The sequence below is a fragment of the Schistocerca nitens genome, chromosome 10, assembly GCF_023898315.1.
Source record: "Schistocerca nitens isolate TAMUIC-IGC-003100 chromosome 10, iqSchNite1.1, whole genome shotgun sequence".
NCBI lineage: Eukaryota > Metazoa > Arthropoda > Insecta > Orthoptera > Acrididae > Schistocerca > Schistocerca nitens.
In genome coordinates, this window is record NC_064623.1 from 128669006 (window position 1) to 128689584 (window position 20579).

Consider the following 20579-nt stretch of genomic DNA (forward strand, 5'->3'; position numbering starts at 1 on the left):
AGGCAGAACGAATGTTGAAGATGAAGACCGCAGTGGACGACCATCAACCTCACGGATGGATGTCAACTTGGCCAGGGTGCATGAACTCGTATGACCTAATTGAAGATTATCCATGAAAACGATTGCAGAAATACTGAACATCAATCGAGAAACGGTTTGTCTAATAATAACTGAAGATCTTGGTATGAGGAAGATTTGTGGAAAAATGGTCCCCATAAATCTCACATCACAACAGCGAGAAACAGCAAAATGTGGCAGCCGATCTGTTAGAGCAAACGGAAATCAATCCAGATTTGTTGAGCCGTGTTATCACTGGTGATGAAAGTTGGATTTTTCAGTATGATCCAGAGACAAAACGCCAAAGTTCGCAATGGTGCTCAATGGGATCACCCAGACCAAAAAAACTCGCATGTCAAAGTCAAAAGTAAAATGCATGCTTGTGTGCTTCTTTGATTCCAAGGGAATTGTTCAAGAAGAGTGGGTGCCTCCTGGACAAACAATTAAAGATATTACTACAAAGAAATTTTAGAAAGACTTTGTAAAAGAGTTCCTCGTGTCCGTGCCAACATTGCTGATAATTGGATTCTGCATCACGATAAAGCGCCATCCCATACTACTCTGCCAGTAGAGCAGCATTCAACCGCAAAACAAATTTCAGTACTACGACAGCTACCATATTCACCTGATATCGCTCCGTGCGACTTTTTTCTATTTCCAAGAGTCAAAACGGCGGTCAAGATACATCATTTTCAAACAACACAAGATGTCCAAAAAGCTGTGACGAGGGTCTTGAAGGATATTACAGAAGATGACTTCCAGAAATGTTACCATCAATGGCAGAAGCACTGGAAAAAGTGTGTGCAATCAGAAGGGAACTACTTTGAAGGAGACAACATTTTTTTCACACCAGTCTCATTACTTTATTGTCGCACCTCGAATATTTTGCGTGTCAGTTGGTGGCTGCAGGCTGGCAGAAGCAATTTCGTTCAGCAAGTGGGCAGTAAAGCTGACTGGCAATCGTTTCCATTGCTTGTACATTCGACACACGTACAACGCTCATAACTTGTAACTGACAGCAGTGAGAGTTAGTCCTCCTTTCCTTCTGACGAGTGTTAGTGTCTCGAACTTCACTTTGATAAGATTTCCTTGCCTCACAAAGTTTCCTATCGCCGATATAATTCTTTCGGTTGAGGGTATCAGCAATGCTTGTTATAACGATATGTTTACGTAATGTGTATACATAAACATACAGTTATAAATGTCCCCGTTCGTAGTCGCTAATTATAACAATATGTTTACTTTTGTGCTGTAACATATAGCTATAATCAGCGGTGGAAATATATTTGCGAACGGCGACCGTGTGCGGCTGTTTCTTGTTGGATCGTCTGATCAGTCGGAAGTTGCATTGCAGAGGAGAGTAAATGCCCATTCAAAATATAATTATTTTTGGATAGCTCAACACGAATTTCCTAAGGGACCGTAGTTTATCATGCATTTACCAGTAGAATATGGCGCGGAGAAAATATTTCGCCGCATACAACTTCCGTCCGATTTCGACGAAAGAATTCGTGACTGTGAACTCTCTATTTGGCAGAAACAAAAAGAAAATTAAATAACTTCATGATGGAGTGAGACATAGATTCTATACTAAATAAGTAGTCCATACACCAGTTCCATTTAACTCTGAATTTATGGCAATTAATAGATGAACTTACACTGCAATGAAGGATTTAACATGGATGGCGTTTTGACTGACACTTCTCTTCTCGTAATGAAAATAATTCCTTTGACGTTTTCACATACACGTCGCACAATAAATCTACTGCTATGCAGTATTGCACTTTTACCTTACACTAAAGTAATATTATTTTTAACGATAATAATACGGCGGCAAGACATGCGCGTCCGACACAAGTTACAAGAGACAAGAGAAGAAGAAAATGAGTAACTGTTCATCGAGAATATCTCGTACATCAAAAAAATGTGTCAAAACTGTTCTTCTTCTGTCCGTTTTTCGCGCAGCGATTTTCAAAGTCAATACCTCACTGCATCTCTGATGGCGCTTCGCCAATAAACAAGTTACGTCACAGACCGTTCACCTTTTACATTCTCGCAACATTATTTGCTAACTGTAGCTGTTGCCGAGCGTGTGCTCGATTAGTGAATGATTTAAAATGATAAGGCAATCACATAATGTTACATTGTGCAACATAGTTAAGTTCGGATGTTATAGATATATTTACCAGAGTGGTTTTTTGTATCTCGTCCAGTTGGCTCATACTGTCCCTTGTACAGATGCTCGTGTGCTTGTAAGTAACTATTTATAATTCAAGGCTGTGCGGACCGACCCAATACGCTGTTAATGCTTCCCTACTGACAACTCTCCCCGCCAACTTTTATACTGACACCTAGTGATCAATTTTGGATTACTGAGGAGAGTCCTGATAGTTTTGATCAGGTAGAGTAGCTAGATAAGTATACACAACCACTGATGCGTAGGAAAGTTAGTGGGGAAGTAGGTGAGATGTCAGTGGTCAACTGACAACACAATACTCCCTGCCAACTTTTGTAATGACACCTATTGATCAGTTCTGGATTACTCAGGAGTGTCCTGATAGTTTTGATCAGGTAGAGTAGCTAGATAAGTATACACAACCACTGATGCGTAGGAAAGTTAGTGGGGAAGTAGGTGAGATGTCACTGGTCAACTGACAACACAATACTCCCTGCCAACTTTTGTAATGACACCTATTGATCAGTTCTGGATTACTCAGGAGTGTCCTGATAGTTTTGATCAGGTAGAGTAGCTAGATAAGTATACACAACCACTGATGCGTAGGAAAGTTAGTGGGGAAGTAGGTGAGATGTCACTGGTCAACTGACAACACAATACTCCCTGCCAACTTTTGTAATGACACCGATTGATTAGTTCTGGATTACTCAGGAGTGTCCTGATAGTTTTGATCAGGTAGAGTAGCTAGATAAGTATACACAACCACTGATGCGTAGGAAAGTTAGTGGGGAAGTAGGTGAGATGTCAGTGGTCAACTGACAACACAATACTCCCTGCCAACTTTTGTAATGACACCTATTGATCAGTTCTGGATTACTCAGGAGTGTCCTGATAGTTTTGATCAGGTAGAGTAGCTAGATAAGTATACACAACCACTGATGCGTAGGAAAGTTAGTGGGGAAGTAGGTGAGATGTCAGTGGTCAACTGACAACACAATACTCCCTGCCAACTTTTGTAATGACACCTATTGATCAGTTCTGGATTACTCAGGAGTGTCCTGATAGTTTTGATCAGGTAGAGTAGCTAGATAAGTATACACAACCACTGACGCGTAGGAAAGTTAGTGGGGAAGTAGGTGAGATGTCACTGGTCAACTGACAACACAATACTCCCTGCCAACTTTTGTAATGACACCTATTGATCAGATCTGGATTACTCAGGAGTGTCCTGATAGTTTTGATCAGGTAGAGTAGCTAGATAAGTATACACAACCACTGATGCGTAGGAAAGTTAGTGGGGAAGTAGGTGAGATGTCACTGGTCAACTGACAACACAATACTACCTGCCAACTTTTGTAATGACACCGATTGATTAGTTCTGGATTACTCAGGAGTGTCCTGATAGTTTTGATCAGGTAGAGTAGCTAGATAAGTATACACAACCACTGATGCGTAGGAAAGTTAGTGGGGAAGTAGGTGAGATGTCACTGGTCAACTGACAACACAATACTCCTTGCCAACTTTTGTAATGACACCTATTGATCAGTTCTGGATTACTCAGGAGTGTCCTGATAGTTTTGATCAGGTAGAGTAGCTAGATAAGTATACACAACCACTGATGCGTAGGAAAGTTAGTGGGGAAGTAGGTGAGATGTCACTGGTCAACTGACAACACAGTACTCCCTGCCAACTTTTGTAGTGACACCTATTGATCAGTTCTGGATTACTCAGGAGTGTCCTGATAGTTTTGATCAGGTAGAGTAGCTAGATAAGTATACACAACCACTGATGCGTAGGAAAGTTAGTGGGGAAGTAGGTGAGATGTCACTGGTCAACTGACAACACAATACTCCCTGCCAACTTTTGTAATGACACCTATTGATCAGTTCTGGATTACTCAGGAGTGTCCTGATAGTTTTGATCAGGTAGAGTAGCTAGATAAGTATACACAACCACTGATGCGTAGGAAAGTTAGTGGGGAAGTAGGTGAGATGTCACTGGTCAACTGACAACACAATACTCCCTGCCAACTTTTGTAATGACACCTATTGATCAGTTCTGGATTACTCAGGAGTGTCCTGATAGTTTTGATCAGGTAGCGTAGCTAGATAAGTATACGCAACCACTGATGCGTAGGAAAGTTAGTGGGGAAGTAGGTGAGATGTCAGTGGTCAACTGACAACACAATACTCCCTGCCAACTTTTGTAATGACACCTATTGATCAGTTCTGGATTACTCAGGAGTGTCCTGATAGTTTTGATCAGGTAGAGTAGCTAGATAAGTATACACAACCACTGATGCGTAGGAAAGTTAGTGGGGAAGTAGGTGAGATGTCAGTGGTCAACTGACAACACAATACTCCCTGCCAACTTTTGTAATGACACCTATTGATCAGTTCTGGATTACTCAGGAGTGTCCTGATAGTTTTGATCAGGTAGAGTAGCTAGATAAGTATACACAACCACTGATGCGTAGGAAAGTTAGTGGGGAAGTAGGTGAGATGTCACTGGTCAACTGACAACACAATACTCCCTGCCAACTTTTGTAATGACACCTATTGATCAGTTCTGGATTACTCAGGAGTGTCCTGATAGTTTTGATCAGGTAGAGTAGCTAGATAAGTATACACAACCACTGATGCGTAGGAAAGTTAGTGGGGAAGTAGGTGAGATGTCACTGGTCAACTGACAACACAATACTCCCTGCCAACTTTTGTAATGACACCTATTGATCAGATCTGGATTACTCAGGAGTGTCCTGATAGTTTTGATCAGGTAGAGTAGCTAGATAAGTATACACAACCACTGATGCGTAGGAAAGTTAGTGGGGAAGTAGGTGAGATGTCACTGGTCAACTGACGACACAATACTCCCTGCCAACTTTTGTAATGACACCTATTGATCAGTTCTGGATTACTCAGGAGTGTCCTGATAGTTTTGATCAGGTAGAGTAGCTAGATAAGTATACACAACCACTGATGCGTAGGAAAGTTAGTGGGGAAGTAGGTGAGATGTCAGTGGTCAACTGACAACACAATACTCCCTGCCAACTTTTGTAATGACACCTATTGATCAGTTCTGGATTACTCAGGAGTGTCCTGATAGTTTTGATCAGGTAGAGTAGCTAGATAAGTATACACAACCACTGATGCGTAGGAAAGTTAGTGGGGAAGTAGGTGAGATGTCACTGGTCAACTGACAACACAATACTCCCTGCCAACTTTTGTAATGACACCTATTGATCAGTTCTGGATTACTCAGGAGTGTCCTGATAGTTTTGATCAGGTAGAGTAGCTAGATAAGTATACACAACCACTGATGCGTAGGAAAGTTAGTGGGGAAGTAGGTGAGATGTCACTGGTCAACTGACAACACAATACTCCCTGCCAACTTTTGTAATGACACCTATTGATCAGTTCTGGATTACTCAGGAGTGTCCTGATAGTTTTGATCAGGTAGAGTAGCTAGATAAGTATACACAACCACTGATGCGTAGGAAAGTTAGTGGGGAAGTAGGTGAGATGTCACTGGTCAACTGACAACACAATACTCCCTGCCAACTTTTGTAATGACACCTATTGATCAGATCTGGATTACTCAGGAGTGTCCTGATAGTTTTGATCAGGTAGAGTAGCTAGATAAGTATACACAACCACTGATGCGTAGGAAAGTTAGTGGGGAAGTAGGTGAGATGTCACTGGTCAACTGACAACACAATACTCCCTGCCAACTTTTGTAATGACACCTATTGATCAGTTCTGGATTACTCAGGAGTGTCCTGATAGTTTTGATCAGGTAGAGTAGCTAGATAAGTATACACAACCACTGATGCGTAGGAAAGTTAGTGGGGAAGTAGGTGAGATGTCACTGGTCAACTGACAACACAATACTCCCTGCCAACTTTTGTAATGACACCTATTGATCAGTTCTGGATTACTCAGGAGTGTCCTGATAGTTTTGATCAGGTAGAGTAGCTAGATAAGTATACACAACCACTGATGCGTAGGAAAGTTAGTGGGGAAGTAGGTGAGATAACAGTGGTCAACTGAAAACACAATACTCCCTGCCAACTTTTGTAATGACACCTATTGATCAGTTCTGGATTACTCAGGAGTGTCCTGATAGTTTTGATCAGGTAGAGTAGCTAGATAAGTATACACAACCACTGATGCGTAGGAAAGTTAGTGGGGAAGTAGGTGAGATGTCAGTGGTCAACTGACAACACAATACTCCCTGCCAACTTTTGTAATGACACCTATTGATCAGTTCTGGATTACTCAGGAGTGTCCTGATAGTTTTGATCAGGTAGAGTAGCTAGATAAGTATACACAACCACTGATGCGTAGGAAAGTTAGTGGGGAAGTAGGTGAGATGTCAGTGGTCAACTGACAACACAATACTCCCTGCCAACTTTTGTAATGACACCTATTGATCAGATCTGGATTACTCAGGAGTGTCCTGATAGTTTTGATCAGGTAGAGTAGCTAGATAAGTATACACAACCACTGATGCGTAGGAAAGTTAGTGGGGAAGTAGGTGAGATGTCACTGGTCAACTGACAACACAATACTCCCTGCCAACTTTTGTAATGACACCTATTGATCAGTTCTGGATTACTCAGGAGTGTCCTGATAGTTTTGATCAGGTAGAGTAGCTAGATAAGTATACACAACCACTGATGCGTAGGAAAGTTAGTGGGGAAGTAGGTGAGATGTCAGTGGTCAACTGACAACACAATACTCCCTGCCAACTTTTGTAATGACACCTATTGATCAGTTCTGGATTACTCAGGAGTGTCCTGATAGTTTTGATCAGGTAGAGTAGCTAGATAAGTATACACAACCACTGATGCGTAGGAAAGTTAGTGGGGAAGTAGGTGAGATGTCACTGGTCAACTGACAACACAATACTCCCTGCCAACTTTTGTAATGACACCTATTGATCAGTTCTGGATTACTCAGGAGTGTCCTGATAGTTTTGATCAGGTAGAGTAGCTAGATAAGTATACACAACCACTGATGCGTAGGAAAGTTAGTGGGGAAGTAGGTGAGATGTCACTGGTCAACTGACAACACAATACTCCCTGCCAACTTTTGTAATGACACCTATTGATCAGTTCTGGATTACTCAGGAGTGTCCTGATAGTTTTGATCAGGTAGAGTAGCTAGATAAGTATACACAACCACTGATGCGTAGGAAAGTTAGTGGGGAAGTAGGTGAGATGTCACTGGTCAACTGACAACACAATACTCCCTGCCAACTTTTGTAATGACACCTATTGATCAGTTCTGGATTACTCAGGAGTGTCCTGATAGTTTTGATCAGGTAGAGTAGCTAGATAAGTATACACAACCACTGATGCGTAGGAAAGTTAGTGGGGAAGTAGGTGAGATGTCAGTGGTCAACTGACAACACAATACTCCCTGCCAACTTTTGTAATGACACCTATTGATCAGTTCTGGATTACTCAGGAGTGTCCTGATAGTTTTGATCAGGTAGAGTAGCTAGATAAGTATACACAACCACTGATGCGTAGGAAAGTTAGTGGGGAAGTAGGTGAGATGTCACTGGTCAACTGACAACACAATACTCCCTGCCAACTTTTGTAATAACACCTATTGATCAGTTCTGGATTACTCAGGAGTGTCCTGATAGTTTTGATCAGGTAGAGTAGCTAGATAAGTATACACAACCACTGATGTGTAGGAAAAGTAGTGGGGAAGTAGGTGAGATGTCATTGATCAAGTGACAACACAATACTCCCCGCCAACCTTTATACTGAAACCTAGTGATTACTTTTGGATTAGTGAGGAGTGTTCTGATAGTTTTGATTAGGTAGAGTAGCTAGATAAGTATACACAACAATCGATGTGTAGGAAAGGTCGTGGGGAAGTAGGTGAGATATCATTGGTCAATTGGAGGGCGGTTTCTACATCAAGAGATTCGATGATCCCACAATATCTTTCATCAGTTGGACCAGAGTCGCGAGACATGAGTACGATTGGAAGTGAAACATGTACATTCTTTTCTCCTCTGAAACACCGCATCAGTGAAAGGTTACTATGGAGCAGCTGGTCCAAAATATACTTTTTGCCTCATTAAATTACGTCATGCATTTGCATATTATTAGAATACTTGATAACCATATAATGATGTGCAATTGTACTGGTTTATTATTGTCAATATATATAAATATATAACACAAGTGAAATAACTTAACGCTTCTAAAACGATGTGATACTAACAGAGGCAAATGCTGACCTGTGTAAATATTTCGTAGACATCAGACCAATGTCTGCCCCCGGTAGCTGAATAGTCAGCGCGACTGAATGTCAATCCTAAGGGCCCGGGTTGGATGCTTCAGCTGGGCCGGAGATTTTCTCCCCTCAGGGATTATGTGTTGTATTGTCCTAATCATCATCATTCCATCACCATCGACGCGCAAGTCGCCGAAGTGTCGTAAAATCGTAAGACTTGCACCTGGCGAATGGTCTATCCGATGGGAGACCCTAGTCACACGACATTCTCATTCAGACCAATAAGTAATGTTAGCAAAATACTGTCAATTACGCAAAGGAGAACTGAAAAGCTGGTAGTGGCTGACCTTGGGGAAGATCAGTCTGGGCACTAGAGAAGTATGGGTTCAAATGGCTCTGAGCCCTATGGGACTTAACATCTGAGGCCGTCCGTCCCCTAGAACTTAGAACTACTTAAACCTAACTAACCTACGGACATCACACACATCCATGCCCGAGGCAGGATTCGAACCTGCGACCGTAGCGGTCACGCGGTTCCAGACTGAAGCGCCTAGAACCGCTCGGCCACACCGACCGGCAGAAGTATGGGAATGACTGTTGTAATATTGCTCTTCTTAGATGATATATTTGCAATATGGCATTTGGTACAGTACCCTTGTCATGAAAGTGTAGGGTATATCAATCTTGCAAAATACTGCCTAACATTCAGCATCCTTTCGAAAACTGATGTTGCCGTAACCAATACGTTCCCACAACTTGAGTCCAGGGGTTGAAGAAGTACGGGTCTCGAGAAAACACTGCTTTCTGTGACTTTTCGCAGGTCGTCTACGGACAAGATGGCGTCAACTGACGGCCACAACAGAAGCGAGTTTCGTCTGTACACATCGTAGAATGATACTCAGTGTCACAGTTGATTCTCGCTCTACGACAGGGAAGTCTCAGTTTTCGATTGTGTGGTGTCAGCGGCAACTAGAGATCTCAATCCACCTTCCACTATTCTGTTTTCTGACGGTTTGGGGTGATGCTCTGCCTGTAACCTCTGCCCGGATCTTGTCGTCAGAACAATCCTATGATCTTCTCTGTCGCGTACTCCTGCTGGAACGAAGCAATAGCCCAGAAGAAGATCGCGGGGTTTTTCTAACCAATAGAGGGATGATAACAGCTGAAATCGGGGAAGATTCCATGTCCAGGGTAACAAATTGCATATTCCAGATATGTCTTCTAAGATAAGCCGTACGATCAGAACTGCCTCATGTGTTTCTACATTTTCCATAATCCAGACTGATCTGCCCTGTGGTCGTCTGCTTTCGATTCCTTCGCAAATTATTCTCTTTAGTATTTCGCAACCGTAACTTATTACTATCTACATGTACATCCATAGTCCGCAAGCCACCTGACGGCGTGTGGCGGAGGGTACCTTGAGTACCTCTATTGGTTCTCCCTTCTATTCCAGTCTCGTATTGTTCGTGGAAAGAAAGATGGTCGGTATACCTCTGTGTGGGCTCTAATCTCTCTGATTTTATCCTGCGATGTTGAAGGTTTATCCTCATGGTCTCTTCGCGAGATATACGTAGGAGGGAGCAATATACTGCTTGACTCCTCAGTGAAGGTATGTTCTCGAAACTTCAACAAAAGCCCGTACCGAGCTACTGAGCGTCTCTCTTGTAGAGTCTTTCACTGGAGTTAATCTATCATCTCTGTAACGCTTTCGCGATTACTAAATGATCCTGTAACGAAGCACACAGCCCTCCGTTGGATCTTATCTCTTCTATCAACCCTATCTTGTAGGGATCCCACAATGCTGAGCAGTATTCAAGCGGTGGGCGAACAAGCTTACTTAACCTACTTCCTTTGTTTTCGGATTGCATTTCCTTAGGATTATTCCAATGAATCTCAGTCTGGCACCTGCTTTACCGACGATCAACTTTATATGATAATTCCTATTTAAATCACTCATAATGCGTACTCCCAGATAATTTATGGAATTAACTGCTTCCAGTTGCTGACCTACTATATTGTAACTAAATGATAAAGGATCTTTCTTTCTGTGTATTCGCAGCATAGTACACTTTTCTACATTGAGATTCAATTGCCATTCCCTGCACCATGTGTCAATTCGTTGCAGATCCTCCTGCATTTCAGTACAATTTTCCACTGTTACAACCTCACGATATACTACAGCATCATCTGCAAAAAGCCTCAGTGAACTTCCGATGTCATCCACAAGGTCGTTTATATATATTGTGAATAGCAACGGTCCCACGACACTCCCCTGCGGCACACCTGAAATTACTCTTACTTCGAAAGACTTCTCTCCATTGAGAATGACATGCTGCGTTCTGTTATCTAGGAACTCTACAATCCAATCACACAATTGGTCTGATAGCCCATATGCTCTTACTTTGTTCATTAAACGACTGTGGGGAACTGTATCGAATGCCTTGCGGAAGTAAGGTGATTGCGGAAGCTGGTGATTTTGACACATTTGCACTTTCAGCACGCGCTTCCTTTGGTATCGGAATTATTCCTCATTCATTAGCCTGTCTCATACATGCATACATATTGTTAAAATGTGTGTGTTTGATTGCGTATTCCACATCTCCTCCTACGATTACAACCAAACTTGGTACACATATCCCTTACTGTCAGGCAACAATCTTCGTGAGGGTAAGAACCACCCGTCTGTCGTAGTTCAGGAGATATGATGTCGTAAACACTGAGATGCGTGAAAAATTGCCCCAATATGCATGATGCTTAAATTTATTACTTCTTTCCTACTAACCGTATTTCAACACGTTTAAAGATAGTATCCGTATATAACACTGAATGTACTAGAACATTACATCACTGTATGTATGACGACGAAGAGGATGAAGACGAGAGGGAGTTAGAGAAAGGAAGTGTTATATACGAGTGCATTGTAGTGGCACCACCGTTTAGTTTAGGGAAAGTTAGTTTTGTGCAATATTCTGAGCACAAGTTACAGCCAGGTGTGGGCCGGATTGCAGTAAATTATGCTGACCAACGGTTGCGAAGTGGAATGGAGGACACAGGGCCCGTCGAACCGCTGAAAAGAGTAAACGCAGCGGTTCGCCTGTCGCAAGCTATAGGCAGAAGGGGCCCACTTGCGCAACTAGGGTGTGGGGCGTATGTGACTCGGAGTGATGTGTTAGCGAAACAGAGACGCGCAGCCGAGTATAAACAGGTGTTGTTTTCTAACGAGAGTCATTCAAGTGTGGCAGCTCTCCTGTACGGTGGCGCGTGTCACACTGCTGTTCTACACGCAGCATCAGATGGGGCGATAGAATCCCAGTGTATGGCGGGTCGTTGGTTCGACCCTTTGAGGCCGACGAAGGGACCGCAGCCAGCCAGGGTGGGCCACTCTTCGGGTTGCTACCGCAGGCGGTCGTCTCGTTTCCCGAAACACGCCGGAGACTTACAAGGCGAGGGCCGCAGGTTCGGACCCCGGAACGGGGTAGGTCGTTGCCGCCGCATTCCCAGCAACGCCAGCCGAGGAAGAAGCAGCAGCAGGGTCGGCCTACGGCTCCCGGCGGAGCAGCGCGAAGTCAATGGGGATGGTGGCCGCTGAGTCGGCTGCAGGCGCAGCCATCCTGACGCAATCGGAACTCTACAGCTGTCGAACAAGGCCGGCACGACACAGCGTTACGTTGCACAGGCCGCTGGGGGTACTTCCTCAACAATGCGGGGCCTGTGACGTGGACCGAGGTGAACAAAGCTCTGTAGTGGAAACGAATAAATCATTTGGAAAGTTCTCGCCAAGTTTTAATATGGCAACTCCTGGCATCCCATCCACTACATTTGGCACCCACCAAAAACAGCATGATGAACCCCTCCCTTCAAAAATATTTATCTCTTTCAAATCTCCTCTGTGTTACCACAGATGACGTGTCACTGATCTCATTTGTACTAAAATTGCAGTACACGCGAGGTGCCTATTTGCTTCCACCGCCTTGAGTGGACTACGTAAGTTCTAGTAAATGTTTACCAACCTGCAGTCTTCCATAGTTGTTGTCCCCTGCGCAGAAAACATCACGTAGGTCGTGAATCCGTCACCTTGAGGCTTATCGAGGAACTGTTATTTTAGAAATAATTAAAGCTCCATTCAGTTTGTTTACACGGGATGCCATTCGCTTTTTATTAGTAGAACACGAGAAACTGCACAAATACATTCCACTTTAGATTCAGAAATAATTTCCATTCTCCAACAAAATAATGAATTGCATATTTCCGTAATTACTGTCACACTGTTCTCAACTGTGTCCAAAAGCACAAGAGTTTGCTAATAAAGTCTTTACATCGACTGCAGTAGACAACAAGTCTGTCCTCCGAGGCTACTCAACCAGCTCTCACATTTACAAACCGTGGACTACTAATAAAGTCTTAACTGATAGCGACCGCGGCAGACATCATGTCTGTCCTCCGACACTGCCGAACCAGCTCTGATATTACAGCCATCCACGTTGGGCGGTATCCGAAGATCACCAAAGTGCTTCGTGTGCCTTTTCGTTTAGCAGTTCTTTATTATCCTGCTGGTTATTAATACTTGTGAAATAATGGAATGATAGTACGCTGTTGAGAGATACTTTAATATGAAATGCAAGTAAATACGCTGTTTACTTTTTCTAATATTAATAGCAGAGGTTTATCGCCTTGGCGCGCTACTTCCGAACGTAGCAATCGATGGCGGAGTAGGACCACAATGTAGGCGGTCTTTCTCACGATACTCGTACCGAACAAACCATCTGTCGTCGGTACCTCACACCACATTACGTCATCTTGCCACAGGTGCCTTCTCAGCTGCTCTAATAAGAGCTCCTTGTACCCGAATATGATCGCTGCAAAGCCTGAAATAGAGGGTGATTCTGCCGGCCGTGGTGGCTGAGAGGTTCTAGGCGCTGCAGTCCGGAACCGCGCGACTGCTACGGTCGCAGGCTCGACTCCTGCCTCGGGTATGCATGTGTGTGATGTCCTTAGGTTAGTTAGGTTTAAGTAGTTATAAGTTCTATGGGACATGACCTCAGATGTTAAGTTCCATAGTGCTCAGAGCCATTTGCACCATTTTGAACCGGGTGATTCTTAAGTCACTATACAGTTTGTCCTTACACAAATTTTACTAACCAATATGTAATGGCACTGCAACTTATGTTACAATAGGACATTTCAGTACATTTCATTGTGACCACCTTACCACCTTGCATGTATAGGCACGCTCCCCAGCGCTCCACTGTAGACCGAAAAACCTGCCCAAGCATATTTGGTGTAATCTCAGCATCTACGACTCGAATCCGCTGTGGTAAGTGTTCAGTGCTGCGGATCTTCACCTGGTATACCTTAGACTTGATAAACCCGCATGCAAAAAAGTCTGAGGGTGTCAAGTCAGGAGAGCGGGGTGCCCACATCCGTGGAGAGGCACGACCAATCCATCTGCTGGGAAGTGCTTGATTCAGATATTCCCGAACAACGAGGGCAAAATAGGGTGGTGCACCATCCTGCGGAAAAACAACAGTATCCATAATCCCATCAGACATCAATTGGGGCTCCAAAAACTTTTCCAACACAACTAGATATGTGGCTCCAGCAAGGTTAGTTCTGCGAAGAAGGAGGGCCAGTACACTGTTTGACCTCGTTATCCTTAACTACACATTCACTTTGGCTTTGTCCCGTTGCCACTCCTGCAACACACTTAGTTGTTCGTCTGCCCAGATCCTGCAGTTGTGTCTGTTCACATGTCCACAGGTATAAAATGTAGCTTCATCACTGAACAAGACATTTTGCATCAAATTATCATTTTCCACAGCTTGTAGCAGGTCATGACACATAGCTTGTCTGGCTGCGTAGTCCTCCGCTTCAAGCCTATGTACGACCTGGATATGGTACGAACGTTTGTGCAGCTTCTAACGAAGAACTCTCCATACAGTGGTTTTGAGGAATACCAAGCTCCCTACTAAGTCTGCTGGTAGATGCGTGTGCCCGCATCCTGCACACTTTGCACTGTGTCTGGCGTTATGGCCGGCCTTCCTGGACGATCTTCATCTGCAACACTACCAGTACGCTGGAATTTATTGACGAGCGTCTTGATAGCAAGCCTGGTGGGGCCTGTTTTCCGGAATCGACGGGCAAAGTCTGTCCGCACCTGTTCATACGTCACTCCACGAAGACGAGCAGAAACGACAGCGATTCGTTCTTCTTTGGTTAGCATTCTGTCGTAGTACCTGCAAGAAACAAATATTCCGCCACTATATCACTGAAATGTACAATGAACTACTGTATCACTGAAATGTATAGTGACTTAGAATCACTCTGTATTACATATGACACATAGATCAGGCGATATTGCGTCATAAACACTGAGAGGTGTGAAAAACTGTCGCATTGTTCAGGTCGTTTAAATTTATTGCTTATTTACTACAAACTCTCTTCGCCGCTGAATGTACCCACAGAAATACATCGTTGTACGTAGCATATTTAAAGAGACTTAACGTCATAAACACTGTGATACGTGAAAAAATACCGCATTGTGCATTAAGTTATACTACACTTATTCTTTCTAGCAAGTCTCCTCACTTCAGGTTTTCCCATCCTCTGCAGCTTCTCTCTCGATCCTCCTTTTCCACGTCTGTTTGGGACGACATCGTTTTATAACTTCTTGAGGGTTCCAATCCAAACCCATCCTTTCAATGACTCCATATGGTTTCCTCAATGTATGCCCAATCCAGTTCCATTTTCTTTGATTTGTATATTGGTTGGTTCGCTGATTTGTCTCCCTCCAAAGATCTTCATTTGCCATTATATCTGGCTATCTCACATTTAAAATACGCCAGAGACAGCGATTGATAAAAACTTGGAGCTGGGTTTTGATGTGGTTAGTCACCTTCCAAGTTTCACAACCATTCAACAGAACATCCTTCACATTGCTATTGAAAAGCCGGAGTTTGGTATTCTTTGAGATGTTCCTATTTCTCCAGACAGGGTACAGTTCTACAAATGCACCATTTGCTTTGCGGATACGACTGCGGACGTCCTCCTCAGCGCCTCCTGTAGTCGTGACTATACTTCCGAGATAGACGAAAGATTGGACCTGTTCTACGTCCCCTCCATTAATGGCCAGCCTATTCGTCATGATCGAATTTATCCGAATTTCTGCAGTTTTGCGAACATTTATCTTGAGGCCTGCAACTTCCGCCTCTCTCTGTAAACTGGTCAGTTTCTCTTCGATGTCTCGATATCGTTGTGCCATTAAGCAGATGTCGGTTGCGAAATCTAGATCTTCGAGCCTATCTCGCATACCCCATTGTACACCTCTCTTCCGTCCCCCCATCACACTCTTCATCACATGGTTCAATAATGGTTCAAATGGCTCTGAGCACTATGGGACTTAACATCTGAGGTCGTCAGTCCCCTAGAACTTAGAACTACTTAAACCTAACTAAGGACATCACACACATCCATGCCCGAAGCAGGATTCGAACCTGCGACCGTAGCGGTCGCGCGGTTCCAGACTGAAGCGCCTAGAACCTCTCGGCCACACTGGCCGGTCTTCATCACATGGTCCAACACCAAAAGAAATAGTGTTGGCGAAAGAATACACCCTTGTCGTACTCCCGAATTAACTTGGAAAGGCTCTGTTAGTTCTTCATTATGTACACTCCTGGAAATTGAAATAAGAACACCGTGAATTCATTGTCCCAGGAAGGGGAAACTTTATTGACACATTCCTGGGGTCAGATACATCACATGATCACACTGACAGAACCACAGGCACATAGACACAGGCAACAGAGCATGCACAATGTCGGCACTAGTACAGTATATATCCACCTTTCGCAGCAATGCAGGCTGCTATTCTCCCATGGAGACGATCGTAGAGATGCTGGATGTAGTCCTGTGGAACGGCTTGCCATGCCATTTCCACCTGGCGCCTCAATTGGACCAGCGTTCGTGCTGGACGTGCAGACCGCGTGAGACGACGCTTCATCCAGTCCCAAACATGCTCAATGGGGGACAGATCCGGAGATCTTGCTGGCCAGGGTAGTTGACTTACACCTTCTAGAGCACGTTGGGTGGCACGGGATACATGCGGACGTGCATTGTCCTGTTGGAACAGCAAGTTCCCTTGCCGGTCTAGGAATGGTAGAACGATGGGTTCGATGACGGTTTGGATGTACCGTGCACTATTCAGTGTCCCCTCGACGATCACCAGTGGTGTACGGCCAGTGTAGGAGATCGCTCCCCACACCATGATGCCGGGTGTTGGCCCTGTGTGCCTCGGTCGTATGCAGTCCTGATTGTGGCGCTCACCTGCACGGCGCCAAACACGCATACGACCATCATTGGCACCAAGGCAGAAGCGACTCTCATCGCTGAAGACGACACGTCTCCATTCGTCCCTCCATTCACGCCTGTCGCGACACCACTGGAGGCGGGCTGCACGATGTTGGGGCGTGAGCGGAAGACGGCCTAACGGTGTGCGGGACCGTAGCCCAGCTTCATGGAGACGGTTGCGAATGGTCCTCGCCGATACCCCAGGAGCAACAGTGTCCCTAATTTGCTGGGAAGTGGCGGTGCGGTCCCCTACGGCACTGCGTAGGATCCTACGGTCTTGGCGTGCATCCGTGCGTCGCTGCGGTCCGGTCCCAGGTCGACGGGCACGTGCACCTTCCGCCGACCACTGGCGACAACATCGATGTACTGTGGAGACCTCACGCCCCACGTGTTGAGCAATTCGGCGGTACGTCCACCCGGCCTCCCGCATGCCCACTATACGCCCTCGCTCAAAGTCCGTCAACTGCACATACGGTTCACGTCCACGCTGTCGCGGCATGCTACCAGTGTTAAAGACTGCGATGGAGCTCCGTATGCCACGGCAAACTGGCTGACACTGACGGCGGCGGTGCACAAATGCTGCGCAGCTAGCGCCATTCGACGGCCAACACCGCGGTTCCTGGTGTGTCCGCTGTGCCGTGCGTGTGATCATTGCTTGTACAGCCCTCTCGCAGTGTCCGGAGCAAGTATGGTGGGTCTGACACACCGGTGTCAATGTGTTCTTTTTTCCATTTCCAGGAGTGTAGTACTTGGCATTCATAGTCCTCATACACTTCCTTGATGATATTAATAATCTTCGTTGGAATGCCATATTTTGCAAGAGTATCCCACATGACTCTTCGATTGACAAAGTCGAAAGCCTTTTCAAAGTAAATGAAGGTAAGGTAGAAGGTGTGTTGCCGCTCCGCACTTTGTTCCAGAATAATTCTGAGAGTATTGATAACGTCCACACAACTTCAGTGTTTTCTAAAACCCGCCTGCTCTCTCGTTGTGGCTTCACAGAATCCTTAATGCGGTTTAAAATGATCCTCGGAAGTACCTTACCCATTACTGACAATAGGGCAATTCTCCGCCAGTTGTTGCAGTTAGTAACATCTCCTTTTTTCGGTATTTTCACGATAATACCTCGTTTCCAATCTGTTGGCAGTTTCTCCTCTCTCCATATCTTCTCTAAGAGGGTATGCAATAACTCGACAGTGGTGTCCAAGTCTGTTTTCAGCATCTCAGATGTTATATTATCTGGTCCTGGTGCCTTCCCATTCTTGATCTGCTTCAGTGTATCCGAATTTCAGCTTTAGTGGGTGCATTTACACCAATGCTGGAACTAGGATCATTGTATTCTGTTTGTTATTGTTGTGGTGTCACCGCCAGACACCACACTTGCTAGGTGGTAGCCTTTAAATCGGCCGCGGTCCATTAGTATGCGTCGGACCCGCGTGTCGCCACTATCAGTGATTGCAGACCGAGCGCCGCCTCACGGCAGGTCTAGTATAGAGAGACTCCCCAGCACTCTCCCCAGTTGTACAGCCGACTTTGCTAGCGATGGTTCACTGACTACATACGCTCTCATTTGCAGAGACGACAGTTTAGCATAGCCTTCAGCTACGTCATTTGCTACGACCTAGCAAGGTGCCATATTCTTCAAGAATGTATTCTGAACTGATAATATTGTGAATCATGTACCGTCAAGAGCGACGTTCATCATTAATGGATTGAAGTTAAGTATCAATTAATGGATTAAAGCTAAGTATCAAACTAATTACGTCCGCTTTCTTAATTCTAATTCCTTGTCATGTTCCAGACCTCACGTCAGTATAGTCCTTCCCTCCTCACGCCAGCCTGCGTGAGCTAAAACGCGTGCATTTCGGCCTCCACTAGTAACACGGTGTTGGCTCTTCTGCCAACACAGCAATTGTTCTACCTCCCCACCGAGATCTCTATTTAGAACTTCTTTAAAGTGTTCCTGCCACCTACGTGATTGTCCTTCATGTGTAGTTAGTATCTCCCCTATCTTATTCCTTACTGGTCGGTTCCACTGGAATTTTGTCACGGCCCTATGTTCCAGAGGGAAGGACAGGAACTAAGCAAGCAAGCAAGACACGCCTACAGCCGAGGAAATCCCTGGCACCTGGCAGCGCCTTCGACATCTTGCAAGTGTGAAGCACAACCGGCTCTAGGAGAAAACGGTAGCCATCTACAGACCTGTGGAGAGGTGTTACCGTAGAGACGTTTACAAAACTGCGTTGTAGACACGCGAAGCAGTAGCGTGCAGCGTACAGAAACTGCCTGGGATCATGTTTCTCAATCTGCATACTGTACTTATACATTTGTACATTGTGCTTATTTCTTTGTACGACTGTTTAATAATTTCAGAGCTGTTTTCACGAACACATGGAAACTAATTTTTTTGAATCCTTCACTACGAACACTGTTCAGTTGTTATTTTGGTATCTATTAGAGAGCTGGCTAAATGAGTACCTTGGCAATACCGTGTATGTCAGCTAGTCTACATATACAGTCAGTAATAAAGCAGTACAGTTACACATCGTTATAAGCGTGTGCCACACAGAAATCTGCTTCTAATAATTTGCAAAAGAATGACAAGATTTTACCAGTCAACAATTCCTGTCATTGTAATATGTGTTACACGAGCTGCTGCGTTGTAACCAGTCGCAGATACAATAGAGGTAGAAACGTCCAGGGTTAACAGTAATGCATGTGCATACTGTCTCGCAGCGCATGCGCAAGTGGCGAAAATTTTTTGTGGAGCCAGCGTCTCACTCTCTGCAGACATCGCTGTCTAACTGATCAATGAGCACTAGCCCACTCCCCCACCACTTTGCGTACACCTCAGCATCTCTCTCTCTCTCTCTCTTTTTTTGAGTCATCAGTCTTCTGACTGGCTTGATGCGGCCCGCCACGAATTCCTTTCCTTGCTAACCTCTTCATCTCAGAGTAGCACTTACAACCTACTTCCTCATTTAGTTGCAGGATGTATTCCAATCTCTGTCTTCCTCTACAGTTTTTGCCATCTACAATTCCCTTTAGTTCGAATCCTGCCTCGGGCATGGATGTGTGTGATCTCTTTATTTTAGTTAGATTTAACTAGTTCTAAGTTCTAGGGGACTGATGACCTCAGATGTTAAGCCCCATAGTGCTCAAAGCTAATTCCCTCAAGTACCACGGAAGTCATTCTCTGATGTCTTAACAGATGACCTACCATCCTGTCCCTTCTCCCTGTCAGTGTTTTCCACATATTTCTTTACTCTCTGAGTCTGCGCAGAACTTCCTCAATGCTTACCTTATCTTTCCTAATTTTCAACATTCGTCTGTAGCATCACATTCAAGTGCTTCGATTATCTTCTGTTCACCGTCCATATTTCGCTACCATACAATGCTGTGCTCGAGACGTGCATTCTCAGAAATTTCTTCCTCAGATTAAGGCCTGTGTTTGATACTAGTAGACATCTCTTGGCCAGGAATGCCTTTTTTATTAGTGTTAGTCTGCTTTTGATGTCCTCATTGCTCTGTCTGTCACTGAGTATTTTGCTGCCTAGGTGATAGAATTCCTTACCTTTATCTACTTCGTGACGATCAGTCCTGATGTTAACCTTCTCACTGTTCTCATTTCTGCCACTTCTCTTTACTTTCGTTTTTCTTCGATTTACTCTCAATCCATATTCTGTACTCAGTAGACTGTTCATTCGATTGAGGACGTCATGTAAGTCCGCAGCTCGTGGTCATGC

The 20579-nt window shown here is 44.6% G+C and overlaps 1 protein-coding gene across 1 annotated transcript in view; it reads right to left on the minus strand.

Annotated features, from left to right (window-relative positions):
* The window catches only part of LOC126210345 (uncharacterized), a 65716-nt gene extending 51123 nt beyond the window's left edge, over nt 1–14593 (minus strand). Inside the window, exon 1 of the mRNA XM_049939560.1 lies at nt 13700–14593. Coding sequence (XP_049795517.1) covers nt 13700–14039 — 340 coding nt within the window. The 5' untranslated portion in view covers nt 14040–14593. The remainder of the gene's footprint in view (nt 1–13699) is intronic.
* Nucleotides 14594–20579: the final 5986 nt, after the last annotated feature.